Below are 27,106 nucleotides of genomic sequence, written 5' to 3'. Positions count from 1 at the left end.
GACCTCAGTTTAACATCCCAGGTTCTGAGGTTCTGACAATGCAGTGCTCCCTCAGTACTGCCCGAGAGCACTCCTGGCTGGCCTCCCACATCCTACCCTACCTAAACTAGAGGTGATCCAAAACTCGGCTGCCCATGTCCTAACTCGCACCAAGTCCCGCTCACCCTCACCCCCCCGCCCTGTGCTCACTGACCTACATTGGCTCCCGGTTAAGCAACGTCTCGATTTCAAAATTCTCATCCTTGTTTTCAAATCCCTCCATGGCCCTCACCCCTCCCTATCTCTGTAATCTCCTCCAGACACCGCCCCAACACCCTCGCCCCCCCAGAGATGTCTGCGCTCCTCAAATTCTGCCCTCTTCAGCATCCCCGATTATAATCGCTCCACCATTAGTGGCCCTGCCTTCTGTTGCCTGGGCCCCAAGCTCTGGAACTCCCTGCCTAAACCTCTTCGCCTCTCTACCTCTCTTTCCTCCTTCATGGTGCTCCTTAATATCTACCTCTTTGACAAAGCTGCGCTAGTTTCTACTTGCGGGCTCGGTGTCAAATTTTTAATCTCACAATATTCCTGTGAAGCGCCGTGGGACGTTTCAATATGTTAGAGGCGCTATTTGTAGTAGAGTGTCAGTCTAGATTATATTTGCGAGTCCTAGAGTCTGCCCAAGCTACAAGGTCACTAGAGGAAAGAATGCACCGTAATAACCAACGTTCTTTCTTTGTGCAGCCGTTTGCCCGTCCCGGGACCGGCTAGCTCAATGTTTGAATGGGCCGCCCACCCCCAAATAAATTAGGACGTACACTGGTGATAACTGTCGAATGGTGGGCGTGAGGAGGAGGAGGAGGAGGAGAAGGTATAATCCTATGTCTCAAATCGCACAGGACCGTTCGGCCTCTGGAGTTTTGCTGTCAACCGAGATTAATGTTAGCACCCCCCCCCGCCACCCCCGTGACTTGAGCAGGTGCGGCAGCATTACAGTCATCACTTCCCAAACGCTTCCTGCATCGCCAGAATTTCTAACCACAGCTGCGCTTGCTGAAGAACGACCAAAATGGGTGGGTGGACAAGAATGCCCATTGACAAGAAAGCCTCATCAAACTGGGAATAACAGTGATATTTCAGTAAGGTGGACATGTGCCTGTTAGGTACAAAATTCTGCCACGTAACAAGATCTTGTTCTGCACAGATAGATAGATTTTTAACCAATAAGGGAATTAAGGGTTACGGGGAGCGGGCGGGTAAGTGGAGCTGAGTCCATGGCCAGATCAGCCATGATCTTGTTGAATGGCGGAGCAGGCTCGAGGGGCTAGATGGCCTACTCCTGTTCCTAATTCTTATGTTCTTATGTTCTGCCTTGTGCCTGGAGAGAGCGTGTTCCGAGTTGTCTAACGCCACGGGTGACCTAATTGGTGGCTGGGGTTCGGTCGTTAATCCATGGTTGTGATGGAGGGAGATTTGAGGCAATGACAAGCAGCTGAGAGGCCCAACATTAAAAGCAGATCGTTCCGGGTGCAATTCCTCCGATCTTGACCGGCACCAGTAAGCGAAATAAACCCGACGCCAATGAATCAAACGAGCAAACTGGCACACTTACACTTTGACCGACAGCGGGGACTCCGGGGTGCGCCTGCTGGGGTGCAGCGTTGACTAGCAGCTGGCGGCTGGACGTGGTGTTCGAGCGGAGTGCTTGCTGCACCGGAGGGGAGGGCCGGCTGGCGGGGACGCCCGGCTGCCCGGCGGACGTCGAGACGTGCTGCACCGGCGGGGAGGGTCCGCTGCCGGGTGTGCTGGGCCCGAAGGGCGACTGCTGCCGCTGCATAGGGGTAGGCAGTTTGTTAACGACAGGAGGTTGCTGGACGGGCATTTGCTCGTAGAGAGTAATGGGCTGCTGCCCGGTGTTCGGAGGCTTGGCAGCTCCCTGAGTATGTCCCTGAGGCGGGTGGACCTAGTGAAAGGATTCAAATTGTAGAGATAAAAGAGAAAACAAAAAAAAAGGCACATTTTTAAAAAATATTCGTTCTTGGGATGTGGGCGCCGTTGGCAAGGCCGGTATTTATTGCCCATTCCTAATTGCCCTAGAGGAGGAGGGTTGCTCTGGCCAGAAGCTGGCACGGACATGATGGGCCGAATCAGCTCCTTCCGTCCCACAGCCTTCTGAGGTAGAGAATTCCAAAGATTCACAACCTTCTGAGCCTGCTCCGCCATTCAATAAGATCATGACGGATCCTCGACCTCAACTTCACTTTCCCGCCCGATCCCCATATTCCGTGATTCCCCATGAATCCAAAAATCTATCGATCTCAGCCCTGAATATACACAGACCCAGCATCCACAGCCCCCTGGGGCAGAGAATTCCAAAGATTCACAACCCTCAGTGAAGAAATTTATCCTCATCTCAGTCCTAAATAGCATAACCCTTATCCTGAGTCTGTGCCCCCTGGTTCTAAACTCCCCAGTCAGGGGGAAACATCTTCTCAGCATCTACCCAGTCAATCCCCTTCAGAATCTTGTATGTTGCAATGAGATCACCTCTTATTCTTCTAAACTCCAGATAATATAAGCCCATTCTACAAAGTCTCTCATAAGACAGACTCTCATCCCTGGAATCAATCTCGTGAACCTCCGCTGTACCGTCTCCAAAGCAAGTACACCCTTCCTTAGATAAGGAGACCCAAACTGTGCACAGTACTCCAGGTGTGGTCGCACCAAGGCCCTGTACAACTGTAGCAAGACTTCCTTACTCTTATACTCCAACCCCCTTGCAATAAAGGACAACATGCCATTTGCCTTCCTTATTGCTTGCTGTACCTGCACGCTCGCTTTGTTTTTCTTCCACAAGGACACCCAAATCTCTCTCAACACCAGCATTTAAAAAAGTTTCTCAACATTTAAAAAATATCCTGCTTTTCTATTCTTCCTACCAAAGTAAATAACCTCACATTTCCCTACATCTGCCACCTTACTGCCCACTCACTTAGTCTATCTATATCCCTTTGCAGACACTTTGTGTTTTCCTCATAGTTTGCTGTCTCACCTAGCTTTGTTGTCAGCAAACTTGGTTACTTCACACTCAGTCATTTCATCTGTGTCATTAATATAGACATAGGACCCAGCACTGATCCTTGTGGCACCCCACTAGTTACAGCCTGCCAGCCTGAAAAAGACCTGTTTATCCCTACTCTCTGGTTTCTATCCATTAACCAATCCTCTATCCATGCTAAGACATTACCTCCAGTCCTATGAGCCCTTATCTTGTGTAATAACCTTTTATGTGGCACCTTAATGAATGCTTTTTGGAAATCCAAATATACTGCATCCACTGGTTCCCCTTTATCTACCCTGCCAGTTCCATCCCGGAAAAGCTCTTACTAAATTTGACAAACACGATTTCCCTTTCATAAAACCATGTTGACTCTGCCTAATCATGTTCTGATTATCTAAGTGCCCTGATACCACTTCCTTAACAATGGATTCCAGCATTTTCCCGACGACTGGCCTGTAGTTCCCAGTTTTCTCTCTCCCCCCTTTCTTGAATAGCGGGGTTACATTTGCTACCTTCCAATCCGCTGGGACCGTTCTAGAATCGAGGGAATTTGAAAGATCAAAACCAATGAACCCGCTATCTCTGCAGCCACCTCTTTTAGAACCCTCGGATATAGGCCATCAGGTCCAGGAGATTTGTCGGCTTTTAGTCCCATTAGTTCCTCTAGTACTTTTTCTCTACTAATATTAATTTCATTAAGTTTCTCACCCACATTAGACCCTTGGTTCCCCACCATTTTAGGTATGCTTTTTGCATCTTCTACTGTGAAGACAGATACAAAATATTTCTTCAATGTTTCGGCCATTTCCTCATTCCCCAGAATAATTTCTCCTGTCTCAGTCTCTAAGGGACCAATGTTTACTTTTGCTACTCTCTTCCTTTTTACATATTTGTAGAAGCTCTTAGTCTGTTTTTATATTTTTTGCTAGTTTTCTCTATCTATTTTCCCCTTTTTATTAATTTTTTGGTCATCCTTTGCTGGTTTCTGAAACTCTCCCAATCCTCAGGCTTACAACTATTCTTCGCAACATTATAAGCTTCTGCTTTCAAACTAATGCTATCCTTAACTTCTTTAGTTAGCCATGGGTGGATCACTTTTCCTGTAGCGTGTTTGTTTCTCAATGATATTTTTTTTTGAGAATTATGAAATATTTCTTCAAATGCTAGCTGCTGCTTATCTATAGGTGTAGGCTCGAAGGGCCGAATGGCCTAGTCCTGCATCTATTTTCTATGGCCATACCCTTTAATCTATTTTTCCAAGCTACCTTAGTCAACTCGTCCTTCATACCTATGTAATTGGCTTTATTTAAGTTTAAGACTCTAGTTTTGCACTTAGGTAAGTCACTCTCAAACGTAAGGTTTATGATATTATGATCACTCTGCCCCAGAGGATCTCAGTTTTAAATGGCCGACCCCTTATCCTCAGATTATGTTCATTAGTTCTCGACTCCCCAGCCAGGGGAAACAACCTCAGCATCTACCCCGTCAATCCCCCTCAGAATCTTGTATGGTTCAATGAGATCACCCCTCATTCTTGTAAAACTCAGAGTATCGGCCCAATCTACTCAATCTCTCCTCATATGCATATTGTGAGGATACACAGGGCCGGGGGGGGGCGGGGGGAGAAAAACACAAATAAATAGCTAACTTACTTGTACTCCGTTCATCTGTGGCAGTAATAGCACCTGACCAACGAGCTGCTGCTGCTGTTGTTGCATCTGCACAATGTTCCCTTGTTGCACCACTTGCACTTTCATCTGCTGCAGATACCTCCCATTGGCGCTTGGCATCGCCGCCGTTGGCCTCACCAGCTGAACAGCTTGCTGCATCCGTGCCTGACCACTGACCGGGGGCCAGGGCGGCGCTGGGTGAGGCTGGCGCATGAGGACCTGCTGTGTGCTCTGTGGTGGAGGGGGCTGGCGGGGGGGTGGGAGCTGCTGCTGTTGGTAGCTGGGCGGTGGGGGTCGATGGGTGGGCTGCATAGGTACGTGGCTGCGCCAGGAGTTTCCTTGGGCGGCGATCATTCGATTGTGGGGCGGGTGCTGGGAGGCGTGTTGGTGCTGTGAGGCGGGAGGCTGCTGGGAGCCGGGCGGCTGCTGGGAGCCAGGAGGATGCTGGGAGATGTGTTGCTGCTGGGAGATGTGTTGCTGCTGGGAGATGTGTTGCTGCTGGGAGATGTGTTGCTGCTGGGAGAGGGGAGGGTGCTGGGAGATGTGTTGGTGCTGAGAGCCTGGAGGCTGCTGGGAGCCAGGAGGGTGCTGGGAGATGTGGTGCTGAGAGCCTGGAGGCTGCTGGGAGCCAGGAGGGTGCTGGGAGATGTGTTGGTGCTGAGAGACTGGAGGCTGCTGGGAGCCAGGAGGGTGCTGGGAGATGTGTTGGTGCTGAGAGACTGGAGGCTGCTGGGAGCCAGGAGGGTGCTGGGAGATGTGCTGGTGCTGAGAGGCTGGAGGCTGCTGGGAGCCAGAAGGGTGCTGCTGCTGGGAGATGTGTTGCTGCTGGGAGAGGGGAGGATGCTGGGAGATGTGTTGGTGCTGGGAGCCAGGAGGCTGCTGGGAGGCGTGTTGCTGCTGGGAGATGGGAGAGTGCTGGGAGAGGGGCGGGTGCTGCGGAGTGGGCGGGTGCTGGGCGAGGGGAGGATTCTGGGAGACGGGAGGGTGCTGCGGGAGGGGCGGGTGCTGGGAGACGGGCTGGGGACACTGGCCAGACATTGAGGAATGCTGAACTGGAACTTGTGTTGACAGCGTTGGAGGAACTTCAATCACAACATTGCCTGTTGGGAAATGAACCACTTGTGAAAATGTGTTTATATTTTTCATCGGCTGATTTTACAATTATTACAATTGCATAAATGCACAAACAACAACAACCTGCATTTATATAGCACCTTTAAATAGAAAAATGTCCCAAAGCATTGCACAGGAGCATTATCAAACACCGAGCCACACAATATTAGGACAGGTGAGCAAAAACTAGGTCAAAGAGGTAGGTTTTAAGAAGCGTCTTAAAGGAGGAGAGAGGCAGAGAAGTTTAAGGAGAGCATGGGGCCCAGTCAGCTGAAGGCACGGCCACCAATGGTGGTGCGATTTAAATCGGGAATGTACAAGGGGCCAGAATTGGAGAAGTGCAGAGATCCCAGGAGAATTATAGGACTGGAGGTGGTTAGAGAGATAGGGAGGGGCGGGGGGAGGCAGAATATTTTTTCAGTTGGTGAGAGATTGGGAAATGTTGGTGTTCAGAGGGACCTGGGTGTCCTTGTACACCAATCACTGAAAGTTAACATGCAGGTACAGCAAGCAGTTAAGAAAGCAAATGGTATGTTGGCCTTTATTACAAGAGGATTTGAGTATAAGAATAAAGACGTCTTACTGCAATTATATAGGGCCCTGGTGAGACCGCACCTGGAGTATTGTGTACAGGTTTGGTCTCCTTACCCAAGGAGGGATATACTTGTCATACAGGGAGTGCAGCAAAGGTTCACCAGACTGATTCCTGGGATGGGGGATTGTCCTATGAGGAGAGATTGAGTAGACTAGGCCTATATTCTCTAGAGTTTAGAAGAATGAGAGGTGACCTCATTGAAACATGCAAAATTCTTACAGGGCTGGACAGGGTAGATGCAGGGAGGATGTTTCCCCCAGGCTGGGGAAGTCTAGAATCAGGGGTCACAGTCTCAGGATAAGGGGTTGGCCATTTAGGACTGAGATGAGGAGAAACATTTTCACTCAGAGGGTGGTGAATCTTTGGAATTCTCTACCACAGAGGGCTGTGGAGGCTCAGTGTTTCAGTACATCAGAGGTCGATAGATTTTTGGATATTAAGGGAATCGAGGGATATGGGGCTAGTGCGGGGAAGTGGAGGTGAGGTAGAAGATCAGCCATGATCTCACTGAATGGCGGAGCAGGCTCGAGGGGCCAAATGGCCTACCCCTGCTCCTATTTCTTATGTTCTTATGCATTGGAAGAGTCAGGTCTAGAGATAACAAATCATTGCAGTTTGAGGAATCTGAGCAAGTCGTCCATTTCGAACAGCTACTTACCAAAGTTAGCCGCGTTCTTAGTCCAGAAAGCAGAGTCCCAGAGAAACGTAATTATGTCGTTCTTCAATTCCTCCGTGTTAACCTTGGATTGTAACCCTCGTTGCAGCTGAAAGAAGATCTGTGAAAGCGAAGCAAAGATTCCACCTGATCAACCAAATGTCCCAAGTAAGGGTTCAAAGGTTAATCCTTGCATCTACAGCGCCTGACTATTGCTGTACAGCAGAGGTTCCCAAACTGTACTTGTTGCCTTCCCCCTTCCAGATCTACCAGCTGCCCGTGTACAGCCGCCAGCTCACAGGTTTAATGTGTGAACCCCTTTAATCCCAAGCATTGTACACTGGTACATCTTGAAGTAAATTAACTACTTGATGTAACAAATTCCCAGAGTTTTAAAGATTCGTCCGAGTAGCCCAACATAAAAATGCAATAAATAAGAACGTAAGAATTAGGAGCAGGAGTCGGCCATTCGGCCCCTCGAGCCTGCTCCGCCATTCAATAAGATCATGGCTGATCATCGACCTCAACTTCACTTTCCCGCCCGATCCCCATATTCCGTGATTTCCCCGAGAGTCCAAAAATCTATCGATCTCAGCCTTGAATATACTCAGACTCAGCATCCACAGCCCTCTGGGGCAAAGAATTCCAAAGATTCACAACCCTCTGAGTGAAGAAACTTTTCCTTATCTCAGCCTTAAATGACCGACCCCTTATCCTGAGTCAATGCCCCCTTGTTCTAGACACTCCAGCCAGGGGGAAACAACCTCTCAGCATCTACCCTATCAATCCCCTTCAGAATCTTATATATTTTAACGTGATCACCTCTCATTCTTCTAAACTCGAGTATAGGCCCAATCTACTCAACCTTTCCTCACAGGACAACCCCCTCATCCCAGGGATCAATCGAGTGAACCTTTGTTGCACCGCCTCTAAGGCAAGTATACCCTTGCTCAGATAAGGAGACCAAAACTGCAGAGCTCCAGTTGTGGTCATACCAAATCCTTGCATAATTGTAGTAAGACTTCCTTACTCTTGTACGCCAACCCACTTGCAGAAAATAAAGGAATTGATTAATTAATAAAATCCACCATTAGACAAGTATCTGCCGTGTACCTCCCAGAGAGGCATCGCAAACCCAGGGGTACGCGTACCTGTTTGTGAACCCCTGCTGTACAGGAAGGGATACAGATGGTGGACCCATCCCGTGCTCTGGGTTGGGATGTTGCTTTAATCTTAATCTGCTCGAACGGACTCAGGGATGCAATGTGCAGGCAATAATAAGAGCAAAAAATCACATCGACTCCCCCCAGCCGTCTCATGGGCGAAAGCACAGCACAGCTGTGATGGGACAGTTGCCTTTCAACTTGCTGGTGGCAGCATGATGTAATTTTAGGGTACTTTAACAAGACTTAACCACAAACTTGCTCCAGGGACTTGAGCACAAAAATCTAGGCTGACACTCCAGTGCAGTACTGAGGGAGCGCCGCACTGTCGGAGGAGCGGTACTGAGGGAGCGCGCACTGTCAGAGGGGCGGTACTGAGGGAGCGGCGCACTGTCGGAGGGACGGTCCTGAGGGAGCGCCACACTGTCGGAGGGGCGGTCCTGAGGGAGCGCCGCACTGTTGGAGGGGCGGTACTGAGGGAGTGCCGCACTGTCGGAGGGACGGTCCTGAGGGAGCGCCGCACTGTCGGAGGGGCGATACTGAGGGAGCGCCGCACTGTCGGAGGGACGGTCCTGAGGGAGCACCGCACTGTCGGAGGGACGGTCCTGAGCGAGCGCCGCACTGTCAGAGAGGCGGTACTGAGGGAGCGGCGCACTGTCGGAGGGACGGTCCTGAGGGAGCACCGCACTGTCGGAGGGACGGTCCTGAGCGAGCGCCGCACTGTCGGAGGGGCGGTACTGAGGGAGCGCGCACTGTCAGAGGGGCGGTACTGAGGGAGCGGCGCAGTGTCGGAGGGGCGGTCCTGAGGGAGCGCCGCACTGTCGGAGGGGCGGTCCTGAGGGAGCGCCGCACTGTCGGAGGGGCGATACTGAGGGAGCGCCGCACTGTTGGAGGGGCGTTCCTGAGGGAGTGCCGCACTGTCGGAGGGGCGGTCTTGAGGGAGCGGCGCACTGTCGGAGGGGCGGTCCTGAGGGAGCGGCGCACTGTAGGAGGGGCAGCACTGAGGGAGGTGTCGTCTTTCGAATGATACGTTAAATCGAGGCCCCGTCTGCTCTCTCAGGTGGATGTAAAAAATCCCATGGCACTATTTCGAGGAAGAGCAGGGGGAGTTATTCCCGGTGTTCTGGGGCCAATTTTTACCCCTCAATCAACATCACGGAAACAGATGATCCGGTCATTATCGCATTGCTGTGTGTGGGAGCTTGCTGTGCGCAAATTGGCTGCTGAGTTTCCCACATTACAACAGTGACTGCACTTCAAAAGTACTTCATTGGGTGTAAAACGCTTTGAGAAGTCTGATGGTCGTGAAAGGCGCTATATAAATGGATTTCTTTATTGCTATACTTCCCATAAGCTGACCTCGTGAGCCCTGATAATCCTCGCCCGAGCCCAGATTCTGCATTAACTAATCAGGTTTGTTTACTGACAGAAATTAAGCAAGTAGGGCACATACAGAATAAAAGAAAAAGAGAAAGAAAACTTGCATTTATTTAGCGTCGTTCACCAGCTCAGGACATCCCAAAGCACTTTACAGCCTATGAATTACTTTTTTTTTTTAAAAGTGCAGTCACTGCTGTAATGTGGGAAACGTGGCAGACAATTTGCGCACAGCAAGCTCCCACAAACAGCAATGTGATAATGACCAGATAATCTGCTTTTTGTTATGTTGATTGAGGGATAAATATTGGCCCCAGGACACCGGGGATAACTCCCCTGCTCTTCTTCGAAATAGTGCCCTGGGATCTTTAACATCCACCTGACTGTCAGTCTAGACCTGGAGTGGGCCTTGAACCCACAACCTTCTGACTCAGGCGAGAGCGCTACTGAGTCACAGCCAGCACTTTAAAGAACAGCACAAGCTTATGTTCAGTGACAGCAGTTAAGCTGACTCATCTTTTAAAACAACACACTGCCCCGACAATGACTCTAATCAGTGTCTCTTTAGCAACAGAGTCCCTCAAGTGGTGTAATCCAAATAGTGCAGCATTTGTATCCTTGGCAACATCACATACATGTTGACACTGTCGGATTCTGGGGTAGCTGTGTCCACACAGTGCCGACAAACATACTTTCCACTCCAGCGCCGTGCTAGCCACTGAAGTAGCAGTCTGTGGAGAGAAGACAGTGGTTAGGCTCTTTAATTTTTTTTCTACATACCAATTTCTTGCACAGCAGCAGGGCTGTGCAGTTATCGGTGCTGATGGCCCAGGATGCAAATTTTAAGACGTGGTCCATTTGCCGGTACAGCTTGGACATGGACAGGTGCTGCTGCTCCAGCTTCAGCTGTCGCTCCTCTGCCAACCTCTAATGGAGAACAAAGCAGAAGTTATAAGCCTGCAAGAGTGTCCATCACGTCCCCGTCCCCCCCGCCATCCCGCTCATTAAGAGGGCAGGCATGAGACCTGACCCAACAACGCTATCCAGTAACAAACTCCTCTCCCGCCCATTGGAGAAGCACCTTAGATAATTGCAAGCATTGTGAACGCACCAAGGAGAGAATTAACGGGATAAACTTGCCTCCTTTAACGTGGGGAGGGTGCAGACCTACAGAACGTTATAGTATTCGGCCCAGTGTGCGAGTGAAGTTGTCAGAAAACTCACAGACTGGGTGCTTTAAGATGGGAAGGGGAATAATACGAAAGTTAAACTTTTAACTAGAATTTAGAGCAGAGTGAACTTAATTGTTTGATTGGCACCCCTTCCACCTTCAACATTCACTCCCTCCACCACTGGCGCCCCCTGGCTGCAGTGTGTACCGTCTACAAGATGCACTGCAGCAACTCGCCAAGGCTTCTTCGGCAGCACCTCCCAAACCCGCGACCTCTACCACCTAGAAGGACAAGAGCAGCAGGCGCATGGGAACACCACCACCTCCATGTTCCCCTCCGAGTCTCGCACACCATCCTGACTCGGAAATATATCGCTGTTCCTTCATCATCGCTGGGTCACAATCCTGGAACTCCCATCCCTAACAGCACTGTGGGAGCAGCTTCACCACTACGAGATGCAGCGGTTCAAGAAGGCGGCTCACCACCACCTTCTCAAGGGGCAATTAGGGATGGACAATAAATGCCGGCTTGCCACTCGGGCCCACACCCCCTGAATGAATGCAATTTTTTTTTTGGACAGCTTAACATGGAGGCTTTTTGCCCTCCTCTCTGGAAGGATCCAACTCCCACTGTCATACGGTTCAATGGTGCGTCAGCCCTCCGAGCCCATGCTTACGTATTGGGCAAGGCAGCAAGTGTCGACAGACTAATCTATTGTGGGGCGGGGTGGGGGGGGCATCACAGGCTAGCCCTACTCTGTCCTCAATGAACAACCACTTGAGCACTTTCCAGCCAGAGCCACTGTGGCAAACAAATTGGAACGGGCACGCTTCGGGGGTTTTCCCACTCACAAGGGGTGCCAAAATCAAATGCAGCACTCCGACCAATATCGATTAAGCTAACTCAGCAGAGTCCGGGGTCCAATCCGCTACTTTCTGCACCACGTGGCTCAGTGCTATGGCGGGCTGTACCTTCCCGACTGAACCGGCGGGGAGGCAACATTTTGAAATGGCAGCAATAGCCACGTTTATCGGGAACACCACCAGCTGCAAGCACCGCGGTTACCTCCACTCTCTGGATGAGTGTCTTGCCCCGTTTATTGAGCTCTCTCATTATCTGCAGGATGGCCATCTTGATCTCAACCTGGACCTTCTTCTGCATGTCCTGGACATCTCGTAACCTGACGGGTCAAATCACAAGCACTTTTCATTCAAACACAATCAGAACAATCCACCTAGGTAATTTTGGGGTCCATAGAATTAATAAACCTGCAAACCTGCAGGTGGTCAAGGCGGCATTTGGAATACTAGCCTTTATTAGCCGAGGGATAGAATACAAGAGCAGGAAGGTTGTGCTTGACCTGTATAAAACACTAGTTAGGCCACAGCTAGAGTACTGCGTACACCACATTACAGGAAAGATGTGATTGCACTCGAGAGGGTGCAGTGGAGATTTACGAGGATGTTGCCAGGACTGGAGAATTTTAGCTATGAGGAAAGATTGGATAGGCTGGGGTTGTTTTCTTTGGAACAGAGGAGGCTGAGGAGGGACCTTATTGAGGTGTATAAAATGATGAGGGGCCTGGATAAAGTGGATAGGAAGGACCTATTTCGCTTAGCACAGGGGTCAACAACCAGGGGGCATAGATTTAAAGTAACTGGTAGGAGGTTTAGAGGGGATTTGAGGGGAAATTTCTTCACCTAGAGGGTGGTGGGGGTCTGGAACTCACTGCCTGAAAGGGTGGTAGAGGCAGAAACCCTCACCACATTTAGAAGGTACTTGGATGTGCACTTGACATGCCGTAACCTACAGGGCTACGGACCAAGAGCTGAAAAGTGGGATTAGGCTGGGTGGCTCTTTGTCGGCCGGCACGGACACGGTGGGCCGAAATGGCCTCCTTCCGCGCTGTAAACTTCTGTGATTCTATAATCTCTTCCCTCCCCATAATGATTCTAAGATGGAAGGTCAGCTGACTCATTAACACCCTGCTGCAACAGGTTGTTTCTGGTGCCATATTAGAGAGGTGAGCTTGTCGACGTCACAAGGAAATGTTCTCTTCCTGCCATGAACACTTCGCAAATGCAGGACAATGTTCTGAATAAACAGATTATACCCCAGAACAAATATCCGCTGATTTTTTTTTTTAAAAAGCTATTAGCATTCACACACAAGCTAAAGTTCTCTTCTAGCCCTGACCTCCAAAAATTAGGTTGCTTGTTCAGCTAAACTCATGTCCGATTTTAATGGTGAACCAGAAATGGGACAAAATGTTCAGTCTCGACACCCTCTGCCACAGTGGGAATTTTCTTCAGGTTTGAGCCTGGAGAGCGAGTGTTGGCAGGCTACTGAACTACAGGGGGCATCATATCATGGTCTCATCCGACATCTACATCAGCAAGGGCTCACTGGAAAGCAGATCGGGACTGGGAAACCCTTCTTTATTTTTCCTCTCTCGGTCTCATGGGAGTTGAACCAATTGCAGTACCCTGCTCACGCCAGCTAAGTCAGGGAGACCTTGGGGTTGACTGACACCCGTGTAGCTTCGTATTACATGGGGTGATGCTTTTACTCACTCGGCAATCAGCCTGGGTTTGTTTTAAAATCTGGTTTCTCGCCTCTCCCAGGAGATCACATGGTTTCAGGTGGGGTCGAGAGCATATACTGTGATACACAAGGTATCGCAAATTGTGTGGGACAGACTCGATGGACATGAGGCAATGTTCCCGGCACATTTTTTTTTGGGTGCGCGGCCCATTAAAATGACCGCGTTCCCCCACCAAGTGTAAACCCTTTGAGCGGAGTTGCAAGTCGTTGCATGGACCAGAGGGTCTATACCCTGCCCCGTCATTGTGTGACAGAACGTTCGGAATGGCAGCTGTAACCAACCTCTGTGGTCCGCGGGTCACACGGAGCGCCGCTCCTTTTCTCCGTGGCGGCGTTTGATGCCGGGATTTCCCAATTAAAACAGGCGTGCGCGTCTCCAGGTCAAGCACCGTGGGGCAACGGCATTGCTCTGTAAACGCGCTCCTCCCACGGGGAACGTACCTGGTGCGCACTTGCTTGGTGGTCACCTGCAGCTGGGATTTCTTCTCCGTCAGCCGCTTCACCAGGTTTTCCAGCGTCATCTTCTGGTTCTTAATGGCTTCCTCGAGAAACTGGTATCTGCAACACGACAAGGTTTCAACCCGTCACTTGTGAATGCAGTTTTGTGCACTGCTCAATCAATACAACCAAAAGCTGCCCCCCGTTCAAATACATTATAACGGCTTACTGAAGGTTAAATTCCTACAAATACACAGAAACAGGCTTTTCAGCCCAGCCCCGTCATTACCCACCCTCCAGATCTAGGGGGTCACAGTCTCAGGATAAGGGGTCGGCCATTTAAGACAGAGATGAGGAAGACTTTTTTCACTCAGAGGGTGGTGAATCTTTGGGATTCTCTGCCCCAGAGGGCTGTGGATGCCGAGTCTCTGAATATATTCAAGGCTGAGATCGATAGATTTTTGGGGTCCAGGAGATTGAGCGGGAAAGTGGAGTGGAGGTCGATGATCAGCCATGATCTTATTGAATGGCGGAGCAGGCTCGAGGGGCCGTAGGGCCTACTCCTGCTGCTTATGGAGAGATTAATCAGTGCTTATTAAGCTGAAGAAATGAGATATTTCAACTGGGGCGGGGGAGATGGACAGACACCTGGGCATAGCCCATTTTCAAACTATGCACAAATCACACAAGTACGAAGAACAATATTCACACAGAAGCAGGAGGCAAACGCCGGGAGCAGGAGGGGGAAGTGTGGTTGTGAACAGGAGCAAGCCGCCCATACCTGTGATCTTTGTGCGTGAGCAGCTGGCAGTCCCGGCAGGTCAGCGTGTCGCAGGTCTCACAGAACAGCTTCAGTGTCTCCTGTCGGTGGATGGAGCAGAAGATCGGCCGCTCGCAGTTTGACCTCCCGTCAACTAGGTGGGCGAGAGCAAGAGACAATCAGAGCACGACGACAACAAAATTCCCCATCCCACATTACTAAAGGTGGCCTCCCGTACAGAAGTGAACACCGGTAATCGCCGAGCTGTATGAATAATTAGAACATAAGAAATAGGAGCAGGAGTCGGCCATACGGCCCCTCGAGCCTGCTCCGCCATTTAATATCATGGCTGATCTGATCATGGACTCAGCTCCACTTCCCTGCCCGCTCCTCATAACTCCTTACTCCCTTATCGATTAAGAAAGTCTATTTCTGCCTTAAATTTATTCAATGTCCCAGCCTCCACAGTTCTCTGAGGCAGCGAATTCCACAGATTTACAACCCTCAGGAGAAGAAATTCCTCCTCATCTCAGTTTTAAATGGGCGGCCCTTATTCTATGCCCTCTATCATGCTCTCCAGTTCTAGTCTCTCCCATCAGTGGAAATATCCTCTCTGCATCCACCTCGTCAAGCCCCATCATAATCTTATACGTTTCGATAAGATCACAAACAATTGCAAGTTCTTTCTTTTTCTGACCAACTTGAACCTTTTAAACTCACAAATGCTTCAATTGTACCACCAGGGTTAGACCTGCGGTGTTTAATGCAAAAAACTAGTTTTTCAACCGATTGGCTGGTTAGTTACACTTACACCAGTCACCAAACCAGAATGCCTTTACTTGCGATACTGAAAACACAAGGTTGCAGCTCAACTGCTAGAAACGCCCGACTGGATTTTAAAAAAAAGATGCGCTTCCGCTCTGCAGTGATGTCACCAGGCCAACTTACATTGTACATGAGATGAACATGCCTGGATTCAGCAAGATAGTACCATGTTGCTGTGCGACACACCGAGGGGCCACACTACACTCGGATGTGCTCAGTTTGATCAGAGTTGGCTGTGCCCCTGTAGGTTACATAGGTACTTCCTGTTCCCCAGTGTGACTATCGGGCGGCAGAAGGATGGAACCGCACGGCGATGCCTCAAGTTTTAATATTTAATACTCATGCACAAGGAATTTAGGCAAGATACAGAAGGGCTCCTGCGGAAGCCTATCCCAACAGGATTTGACGGTTTCAAAAGGGGAGAAGGAAAGAAACTTGGTGGAGTTGGGGGGGGGGGGGGGGGGGGGAAGAGAGGGGGGTCTTTTCCTGCTCACCAAGCTTAACACTACATCTCAAAGAAGTTAAACAGGAGCTTCACAGGGCTGGTACATCGCAGCTCTTTGGACACAGACACACAAATACAGGTCGGCCATTTCGGACTGAGAAAACACCCGAGGGGGCAGATGGGGCTCTGGAGTGGGACCTGAACCTAACATTGCATGAAATGTACAAATTGTAAAGTGCAGGATCACACACGGGGGCAGATCAACTCCTCCCATTGGTTGATGCCTCACAGCCAAGTTGCAGACAGTGTGAACCTCGTGGGTAAATAGATCGACAGTGAACCTGAATTAAGAACTTCCACATTATTGCTCCATCTTTATCTTTGTGCTGCCCGCAGGCATATTTGAAGCATGGTTACCAAAGCGCAATGGATAAGAGTACACTTTGAGACTGTGCAGTTCCGTTCTTTTACGATGCCGATTTCCACACTTTAGACTGCTCCCATCGCTCCCCCTACCAGGTAACAGCCTGATGCACAACAGCATTTCAGCTCAAAACGCTCTCTTCAAGGACAACCTAAGTTTGGAATAACACAAGAGAGAATGCTACTGTTGAATGCTTTTCACAGTTGGAGGCAGCCAGTTGGAAAACGTCACACACATGCACGGTTCCACTTCAGTGTCGATCCTTTGACAGCACTGAGAAGCCCTTCCACCAGATGGCAGAGTTTAGCTGCTGCAGCACAGCTAAAATTCAACCTGTAACAGTTGATTTAATTCATTTTCGGGGTGTGGGTGTCGCTGGCAAGGCAAGCATTTATTGCCCATCCTTGAGAAGGTGGTAGTGAGCACCTTTAAGGGGCTGTGCGGCCCACAGTTTCGCACACACGCAAAACTTAACATTGAGGAAAACCTGGTCCCGTGCTTCACCGGCGGAGCTGCGGGACTTGCAGCTTAGATGGAATGTTGGTGGTGAACCTTTCTCTTGAACCGCTGCAGTCTGTGCGGCGACAGTGTTGTCATAGGCAGGGAGTTTCAGGATTTTGACGCAGCAGCCATGAACATAAGATCTAGGAGCAGGAGTAGGCCACTCGGTTCGAGCCTACTCCGCCATTCAATAAGATCATGACTGATCTTCTACCTTCATTCCACTTTCCTGTACTATCCCCACATTCCTTAATTCCCTTAATATACAAAAATCTATCGGTCTCAGCCTTGAATATACTCAACGACTGAGCCTCTACATGAAGAAATGGCCGATGTATATGTCCAAGTCAGGACGGTGTGTGACGTGGAGGTGGTGGTGTTCCCATACACCTGCTGCCTTTGTCTGTATGGATCTGAGGCATGGACGATGTATAGAAGACACATCAAGTCGCTGGAGATATATCACCAACGATGTCGCCGCAAGATCCTGCAAATCCCCTGGGAGGACAGGCGCACCAACATCTGTGTCCACGACCAGGCTAACATCCCCAGTATTGAAGCACTGACCACACTCGATCAGCTTCGCCGGGCAGACCACATAGTTCGCATGCCAGATACGAGACTCCTTAAGCAAATGCCTTATGCGGAGCTGGTAAACGAGTGGACAGCGGAAACGTTACAAGGACAACCTCAAAGCCTCCCTGGTAAAGTGCGACATCACCACTGACACGTGGGAGACTCTGGCCGAAGACCGCCCGAGGTGGAGAAAGTGCTTCGAATCTCAACGCAAAGAGTGTGAAGAGGGCAAACGCAGACAGCGGAAGGATCGCACGGCAAACCAGTCCCATACACCCCTTTCCTCGACGAATGTCTGTCCCACCTGTGACACAGTCTGTGGCTCTCGTATCAGACTGTTCAGCCACCAGAGAACTCACTTTGGGAGTGGAAGCAAGTCTTGCTCGATTCTGAGGGACTGCCTATGATGATGATCTAGGTGGTAGCGGTCAAGGCTTTGGGAGATGCCGTCAAAAAAAGCCTTGGCGAGTTGCTGCAGTGCAGACTTCAAGTGCAAGATAAAAGCAGGGAGATCAACTGGAATTTTAACCCTAAAATCGGAGGTTTTAAACAGGTTGGTTGTTTAAAAAAAATAAATTCAAGATTTTAAACTTTTAATTAATAGAATTTAAAAATAAATGTCCAAAGTTAAAATATTTGAAATTAGTAACGCTGATTGAGATTCTACTTTAAAATAAGAGTTAAATATTAACCTCCCCTGAATTGCTTATTGTAGAAGAGACACGTAGAATTCAATGCCCTGCTGGTTCAGTGGGTAATGCATCACATGTTGTGGCAATAGGCAAAATATCCCAGGTTCAATCCCTGGTCGTGAATTCAGTCGAGAAACTTCAATTACCCTCGGTGCCCCTGAGGCAGAGGGGAGCACAAAGGTCACAAAAGGTTCCTGCTCCTAATCACTGTAAAGATGCTCCTGATCGCTGCTGGATAGGATTGTGCTTGGCTGCACGGTCGAATGGGCTGCCAAGACTCTCAAGTCCATGCCAAGAGCAGAAAAAATTGGGTGAGTTCCATGAAGGCTACCTGTGGAACTATTATGGGCTGGATTTTTCCAGTCCTTTGCGCGCTGGGTTTTGCCCTGGAGCGGCGCGAAAGGCGGCGTTCAGGTCTCCTGCGTCCGGTCGCGATCCTCCGGTCGGGTTTTGCGGCAGTGCTGCCACGCCGGGTGTACCACGCCCCTGGTTGCAACGCCGGCAGTACTTTGGACTTTTGCCCCATCCGTCCGCCCGGAAGTACGCCTGCAATAACCACTGGTGGTGGTGAGGAAGGTAAAATACTCCACGGGTAAGTGCAAGTGTTTGTTCTTTTAATTCTTTCAGCGATTTGTGTTGTGGTGGCGTGGGCACTGTTTTGGGAATGTTTTAGTGGGGGGGGGGGTTTTATATAAAAAAGGAATTCCCCCCCCCCCCTCCCGCAGCGCACACGGCCCGGCGCTTAAGTTCGCGAGTTTCCCATCCTCGCGCCTCGAAAAGTGTACAACGCCTCCCTGCACGCTGCGCCCCCTGACGCAGGGCCCAGATGCAGGAAATTCCTTACCAAAGCGCTGACAATTCCCAGCCAGTAGCTTTCCCGCCTCGCCTCTGTTTTCACCCCGAAAACAGAGAAGTCTAAAATCCAGCCCCAAAAACCCAGCAAGAGTCAGAGCCTTCGGAAGGGGGAGGAAGGAAAGTTGGATTTATAACTGTATAGAGGCTGACTTAGGCAGGTCACGCACACACAAAGTTGTAAAAGTCTGTACCCGTGAGGCCTGGATTTTTCTTGCTCATGGTGTGGTCCTTTGTGAATTTCACTCTCTGGTGCGCCTCAACGCAGGCATCGCACAGCCACTCTGCGCACTCGACACAGAAGCTGGAGGACACAGCGTTGTCTTCACAGCTGGTGCACACCTGGGGGGTACAATAGCAGACAGTTAAAATCGGCACACAGGTCCAAGTGTGACGACTTGCTCTCCGGGGGCAAGCTCCCTTCACCCCACTTGAGGGACATGCTTGCTGAAGACTGGTCATTCGATTTTCAGAGTCGCTGCAGAATTCAGAAGACTCAATGGTTTAACATATGCTCACACTGTACATTGTTTATACATCAGCTGGAATCACGAGCAACTTGTATTTATATAGCGCCTTTTAACGTTGTGAAACGTCCCAAGATGCTTCACAGGAATGTTATGAGATAAAACAATTTAACACCGAGCCGCACAAGTGGAAAAAGCTTGGTTTTAAGGAGCGTCTTGAAGGCGGAAAGAGAGGTAGAGAGGCGAAGAGGTTTAGGCAGGGAGTTCCAGAGCTTGGGGCCCAGGCAACAGAAGACACGGCCACCGATGGTTGAGCGATTATAATCAGGGATGCTCAGGAGGGCAGAATTAGAGGAGTGCAGAGATCTCGGGGGATTGGAGGCGATTGCAGAGATAGGGAAGGGCGAGGGCCATGGAGGGATTTGTAAATAAGGATGAGAATTTTGAAATTGAGGCGTAGCTTAACCAGAAGCTAATGTAGGTCAGTGAGCACAAGGGGTGATGGGCGAGTGGGACTTGGTGCGAGTTAGGACATTGGCAGCCGAGCACAGGGGGTGATGGGTGAGGGAGAGTTAGGACACCATGTATTTCACTTTTTTTTTTTAAAAAGTGACGGATCACTCGTAGATGTGTGGGTGAGTGGGGATTCTTATCTTCAGTAATCAGATGTGGCACTCATTCTCACATGTATTGAACCCAGTATAGTCACACTAACCAGAAATCACTGGTATCCTCACAGATGATGCTTAGTACAAAGATGGTGCAACAAAGCTGCAAATTCTGGATCCATCTCGGGCAATGGAAAATGGGAGCGGAGAAAAGGGAAGATGGTGCCCTGTAGATATTGGAGAGGGGAAGGAAAGTCTCGAAGAAAACACGGGAGTAAAAAGAACTCCCAATTCTATATTAGAAATAAAGACACGCTCATATACATCATCTTATTACTTGGAGGGTGCGAGTCGAGGTGGGGTAGGGGAACAAAGGGATCTCGGAGTACAAATATATAAATCGCTAAAAGGTTAGCAAGGCCATTAAAAAAAAGCAAACCCATTTAAAAAAAAGCAAACCAAGCTCTAGGGTTTATTTCTAGAGGTACAATATAGAATTGAAAAGTAGGGAAGTTATGCTAAACCTGTATCGGACCTTGGTTAGACCACACTTGGAGTACTGCGTACTGCTCTGGTGGCCATGTTATAAAAAGGATATCGAGGCACTGGCGAGGGTGCAGAGAAGATTTACAAGGATGATACCAGAAATGCGAGGGTATACATATCAGGAAAGGATGAACAGGCTGGGTCTCTTTTCTCTTGAAAGGCGGCTGAGGGGTGACCTAATAGAGATCTTTAAAATGATGAAAGGTTTTGACAGAGCGGATACAGAGAGAGTGTTTCCACTTGTGGGGAAGAGCATAACTAGAGGCCATCAATATAAGACAGTCACCAAGAAATCCAATGGGGAATTCAGGAGAAACTTCTTTACCCAGAGAGCGGTGAGAATGTGGAACTCGCTGCCACAGGGAGGGGTTGAGGCGAATAGTATCGATGTATTTAAGGGGAGGCTAGACAAGCATATGAGGGAGAAGGGAATAGAGGGTTATGCTGATAGAGTTAGATGGGGGAAAGACGGGAAGAGGCTCAAGTGGAGCATAAACGGCAGCATGGACTGGTTGGGCTGAATGGCCTGTTTCTGTGGCATATATTCTACGCAATCCTATGTAAAAAATGTTGATTTTTTTTTGAAGAAGCCAAAAGGTTATCTCCCGAGACTCTCCAAGTTGCTTCAAGACAAAACTAACAAGAATGCACATCACCAGCAATAAGCACGCTTTGCCACGGTCAGGTGGCTACACAGCAGCTCAAAGGCCGGTTCGGAATGCTAGCTGCCGTTTTTCCAATGGAGCGACTCCAGATGACTCATCAGTGACCTCATGGAGCAGCCGAACAAGGAGGAGGAGCCAATCTGAAGCAAATTCATATTTTCATGTGTAAAGAGCCCGCCAAATCTCTCGTCTTCCTGTTCGCGCCCTTGTGATAAAGTACCATCTCAGTCACAATTATTAATTCTCTCCGCAGCCAAACACAGATCTCCGCAGTTATAATTAACACATCATTTTACAACTGCCCCTGCACTTGTAGTCCTTGCCAGTGGACTCTTGCCTTGCGCCAAGGCCCACAGACCGCAAGGCCCCAACAATCACAAAGCAGCTCATACAGTCCATTTTACCGCGATCTAAAAAATAAATTCGGGCTGCTGGTATTTCAGTGAGTAGCCCAGTATGTTTACAAATGAACATCCTCCAACAGCCCTACAACACCAACGTCTCCCCTTCTCCCCCCACCCCCACACAACCACCTCGACCTCTGACCCCAAAAAAACTCTGTTCCGCTGACTCTGGCCTCGTGTATCCCTCTCCCATCATTCCAGCATTGGCGGCCATGCCTTCAACCAAGTCGGTCCCACTCACTAGAATTCCGCCCCTAAACTCCTCTGCTCTCCAATTCCCTCCTGAAAATCCACATCTTTGACCAAAGGTTGTGGTCACATCTAATCTCTTTAGTTCGCCATCCATTTCCCTCCCTTTTTTTTTTAAACCATTGAAGGTGCTTTATAACAGTTGAACATATTTTCTGTTCTTCTCCAATTGTCCCCCTTATCTCCAGATGATAATAATTCATGCAGGGGCACAGTTACATCAGTCGCACACCAGTCCCTTATCCAAGTGGTTATTTTTTTTTAAATAAGATGGACAGTGAAAGAAAGACTTGCATTTCTATAGCAGCATTCACCACCTCAGGACGTCCCAAAGAGCTTTACAGCCAATGAAGTACTTTTTTGAAGTGTAGTCACTGTTATAATGTAGGAAATGTGGCAGCCAATTTGCACACAGCAAGCTCCCACAAAAACAATGTGATAATGACCCGATCATCTGTTTTAGTGATGTTGATTGAGGGATAAATATTGGCCAGGACACCGGGGAGAACTTCCCTGAAATAGTGCCATGCGATCTTTTACGTCCACCTGAGAGCAGACCTGAGAGAGCGCTCCCATAGCACTGCACTGGGAGTCTCAACCTAAATTCTTGTGCTCATGTCTCCCACAAGGGAGTGGGACTTGAACCCACAACCTTCTGACTCTGAAGTGATAATAATGGAACAAGTAACAATAAGGATAGACGACAAGTCTGATCCCGTCACACATACATACCTCCAACATGGACCACTAATAAGGAGGGACTACTCTGTTCAATTCCCCCACAATCTGGGCCTAATGGGAGTATTGACAAGCTATTTGTCTGTTTGAGGGGGTGGGTGGAGGGATGAGGAGGGACATTACCACAAAACTTAATCCATCTTTGCCCAACGTCCAAATAACTGCACTGTGTAACAAGGATTGCCAGACAGCAACACGGAGCAGGTACCTGGCTGGGCCTTCTCTTACCTAGCCCAGGGGCACTGAAACCAATTGACCAAGTGAACCTTGTTCTACCATGTGGCATTTAGGCCAACTGGAGAGAGGCTCAAGTTCATGGAAGAAAAATATGAAGGTGGAGCGAGGTGGAGGCAGGACTGCATTCTACTGCACGTCAAACTAATAAGAGGGCACATTGTTGTGTTTATGGTAAAATATTGGAGTATAATCAAGCACGCAAGATATTCCCGTTCCAACGTTTCACTGAATTCCTGATTAGCAAGCCATGTGAAACAGTATGCACCAGTGATATGTGAACAATGAACAGGTCACTGGCAAAACCTGCCACTTGGGAGAAATTATTCCTCGCCATTTCTACAACAAGTTCTTTAGGCAAAGTGTAGTTTGCACTGAAATTGTTCGGCTGCACAAACATGGCACCGTTTTGCTTATGCAAATCAACTGCTAGTTTCAGAATATGAAAAGACAGACAAATATTTCCCTAAACAGTGCAGCCAAAGTAGTAAAGCTTTCCATCGAACATGGAGCCGCACGAACCATCAGTAACAGAAATCAGTTACACGTTTCCAGCTAAAACAGAGGAACTACATAGACCCTGCCAAAGTTAGTGTGGGAGGAATGTTACATCAAAATTCTTTACAGGTTATAACGGAACTTCCAGCACCATGAGGGAAAATAACTGGCAAGAACATAAACAGGAGTTGGCCATTCAGCCCCTCGAGCCTGCTCCGCCATTCACTAAGATCATTGGCTGATCATCGACCTCAACTCCACTTTCCCGCCCGATCCCCATATCCCTTGATTCCCCTGAAGTCCAAAACTCTATCGATCCCAGTCTTGAATATATTCAGAGACTCAACATCCACAGCCCTTTGGGGTAGATAATTCCAAAGATTCATCACCCTCCGAGTGAAGATATTCCTCCTCATCTCAAGTGTGCCCCCTAGTTCTAGACTCTCCAGCCAGAGGAAACAGCCTCTCACAGCATCTGCCTTGTCAGCCCCCCTCAGAATATGGGTTTAAGATAAGGAAGATCCAATGAACTAGTACAAGAATAAAAATAAATCAAAATCAGTAAGGCAAGTCCCTGCACGAGGTGCTGGTTACCGGGGGCTCCATGAGCTTCTGCAGAAGACCAACTTTACCGAAGCTGCACGCGTCATCGGTTCTAAGTGGCCTGGAGAACAAGCGGGAGGCAATCAGAAAATACTGGCGATGACTCAGTGTTGAAGCAAGTCTTCCATAATCTTTCCTACACTTTGTGCTCCAGTCCTCGGAACTTTCCTACTCACTGTCGTTTTGGGATTTACTAAAGAAAAAAGATTTGCATTTATATAGCGCCTTTCACGACCTCAGGCCGCCCCAAAGCGCTTTACAGCCAAATAATGTACTTTTGAAATGCAGTTGCTGTTGTAATATAGGAGCCAATTTGTTCAGAGCAAGCTCCCACAAAGAGCAATGTGATAATGGCCAGTGTGATATATTCACAGAGCACAGCACACACAGCTTTCGAGAATGGCAGACAGCATCTCAGAAGTTCCGGAAGCTTCTGGTCAGCTGACTAATTTATTCACCTTTCGTTGCAGTAACACAATACATCCACATCCACAGTGTGGAGCTTCAACATTTACAAGCTTACAGACATTACAGCCAGATAATCTGTTTTTTGGTGATGTTGGTTAAGGAATAAATATTGGCCCCAGGACACCGGGGCAGAACTCCCCCGCTCTTCTTCAAAATAGTGCCATGAGATCTTTTACATCCACCCGAGAGGGTGAACAGGGCCTCGGTTTAAATGTCTCACCTGAAAGACGATACAAGACAGCAGTTAGAATGAACCTGGCCCGGGACAGCCAGATCTCCAACCATGAACTCACCATTAAATTTGGAAGAGCCTTTACAGTTGTGAGGAAGGGAGATAATTACTGGTCTGCCACCATGCTTTACGTCATGCTTGAAGAACTGGGTTCAAATAAATTTGAAGGGAAATGGCTCCTTTTACGAGATCATTGGAACTGTTCTTTATTCTTGTTCGTATAGTTGCAGCAGCCATATTTGTGCTCAATTCTCTCAAACTGCTTACCCAGCGAAGCATTACCTTCAGCAAGGACAGACATCGACGACAAGGTTCAACACAGTCTCCAGTGCACCAGCGCAGCCTTCTGTCGCCTGAGGAAGAGAGTGTTCAAAGACCAGGACCTCAAATCTAGCACCAAGCTTGTGGTCTACAGGGCTGCCCTCCTGTATGGCTCAGAGACATGGACCATATACAGTAGACACCTCAAATCTCTGGAAAAATACCACCAATGATGTCACCGCAAGATCCTGCAAATCCCCTGGGAGGATAGACGCACCGTCAGTGTTCTCGATCAGGCCAACATCCCCAGCATCGAAGCACTGACCACAATCGACCAACTCCGTTGGGTGGGCCACATCGTCCGCATGCCTGACACAAGACTCCCAAAGCAAGCGCTCTACTCGGAACCCCGACACGGCAATCGATCCCCAGGTGGGCAGAGGAAACGTTTCAAGGACACCCTCAAAGCCTCCTTGATAAAATCCAACATCCCTACCGACACCTGGGAGTCCCTGGCCAAAGACCGGCCTAAGTGGAGGAAGAGCATCCGGGAGGGCGCTGAGCACCTCGAGTCTCGTCGCAGAGAGCATGCAGAAATTAAGCGCAGGCAGCGGAAGGAGCGTGCAGCAAACCAGACTCCCCACCCACCCACCCTTTCCTTCAACCACTGTCTGTCCCACTTGTGACAGGGACTGTAATTCCCGTACTGGACTGTTCAGTCACCTGACTCACTTTTAGAGTGGAAACAAGTCTTAGGGACTGCCGATGATGATGATGACCTTCAGGGCAAAGCTCCCTCCACTGGATACACATATAACAAAATCAGCTTAAATCTGCACTAAGCACTGTAAACAACTGCGAAGTGTAATTATTCAAAGCATATAACATTATAAAATTCTCCAGCGTTTGCGATTATCCAACATTTTTTTTGTAGCACAACAGGTTCTAGGTTGGCATAACCACGGTTTTTAAACTTGTACCATCCGCAGTTCTGTGGCAAAAGGCCAGGGAGCAAATCCTGTCCTGCCCATTGACGCAGTGCACCTCTGCTGCATTATTGGCTCACAAGTTCGGACTGAAGGGAAACCTGAAGTAATTCAAGGCAAGTCACGCACCTCACAGCTTGAGCCTGTATTGGGTGCCAAGTGTCATGTGGTAAGGGAGCCATCTCCTTGCTTGCAGTGTCCAACTGGGCGCACAATAGGAATTTGGATGGTCGCCCAATCAATCTGGGACGTCTGCAAACAACTTGACCCAGTGAGCCTCAGATGAGGCCAAAAAAAATCATCTGAAGCATTCCATCAGAGTACAGCCTCCTGTCGAATTGCTTCGACTTCTCCCGAGGAGCTTAAACTCTACCCTGAACAGCACTCTGTCTGACAAGAGGACAGGCAGCAAGTGAGCTGATGGCTGGATGGCTTCCAAAATAAGTGCTAGCAGAAAACCCAAAGCCCCAACCCAGAGAACTCATAACTCTGGCCCGCTTCAGCCCCAGGCCATGGTACTCAATACAGCCGACCTGGCTTGGCTGTCACTACACTTGTCTGGAAGCAACTTTGCCTGATATTTTAGACCATGTAAGCTTTCCCCTTCCCCCACCCAAGGATGCCGGTGGCAGCAATTATGCCATCTTTGTTCACTCCCCATCAGGCCTGCAGCGAGAGTTCCCAAATGAGAAACAACCCTGACATGTATTCCGGAGATATATTCTGAAAATACACATGAATCTGCCATGGTATGACGCCTGGCAAGTCAGAGTACACAATCTCCCTCAGCTCTCATCCCAGTGTCGCTGTTTTTTCTGCCTCCTCTTCTACTGGTCTCTTTTCTGAGACCGACTTTTTCTCCTTTGGTTGTTTTTGTTCATTTTCTCTCTCTATCCCTTCGTTCTGTTCTCTCGGATACCTTCGGATTCTTTCTCATCAGCTCATTGAGGGGACGTGGTGGCTGCATTGACGGCATTTTCCTGTGGTAGCCATAGGGCACTGGGCAAGGAATCTGGGCACTGCTGCAGGCCAACAAGGCAGTGAAGTGCTTTTAGGGTCGTAGGTCATGGGCGGGAGAAGAAATCAAGGTCAGAAGCTGTACTTTATAGTCATGAATAAAAGTTATGGTTAGGGAGGGATCTGAGCAGGAGTGGGAAGCATAGGGCAGAGGGTGAAATGAACAGGCACTCAGGGTAGTCAGGGCAGTAGGAGAGCAACAGAAAGAGTGGGGGGTGGCATGGTGAT

General features: G+C 49.1%; 1 protein-coding gene across 5 annotated transcripts in view; it reads right to left on the bottom strand.

Moving 5' to 3' along the window:
* LOC139230046 (transcription intermediary factor 1-beta-like) overlaps window positions 1-27,106 on the bottom strand; it is a 116,713-nt gene that overhangs the window by 32,593 nt on the left and 57,014 nt on the right. For all 5 annotated transcript variants that reach the window (XM_070861813.1, XM_070861812.1, XM_070861815.1 and 2 more), the window contains exons 3-10: window positions 19,097-19,244; window positions 14,609-14,741; window positions 13,831-13,947; window positions 11,851-11,965; window positions 10,394-10,540; window positions 7,077-7,194; window positions 4,693-5,810; window positions 1,592-1,942 (exon numbers count right to left, since the gene is read on the bottom strand). In XM_070861813.1, coding sequence (XP_070717914.1) covers window positions 1,592-1,942; window positions 4,693-5,810; window positions 7,077-7,194; window positions 10,394-10,540; window positions 11,851-11,965; window positions 13,831-13,947; window positions 14,609-14,741; window positions 19,097-19,244 — 2,247 coding nt within the window. The remainder of the gene's footprint in view (window positions 1-1,591; window positions 1,943-4,692; window positions 5,811-7,076; window positions 7,195-10,393; window positions 10,541-11,850; window positions 11,966-13,830; window positions 13,948-14,608; window positions 14,742-19,096; window positions 19,245-27,106) is intronic.

This window comes from Pristiophorus japonicus, chromosome 19, assembly GCF_044704955.1.
Source record: "Pristiophorus japonicus isolate sPriJap1 chromosome 19, sPriJap1.hap1, whole genome shotgun sequence".
NCBI classification, from domain to species: domain Eukaryota; kingdom Metazoa; phylum Chordata; class Chondrichthyes; family Pristiophoridae; genus Pristiophorus; species Pristiophorus japonicus.
This window is presented reverse-complemented; position numbering and strand designations above follow the sequence as displayed.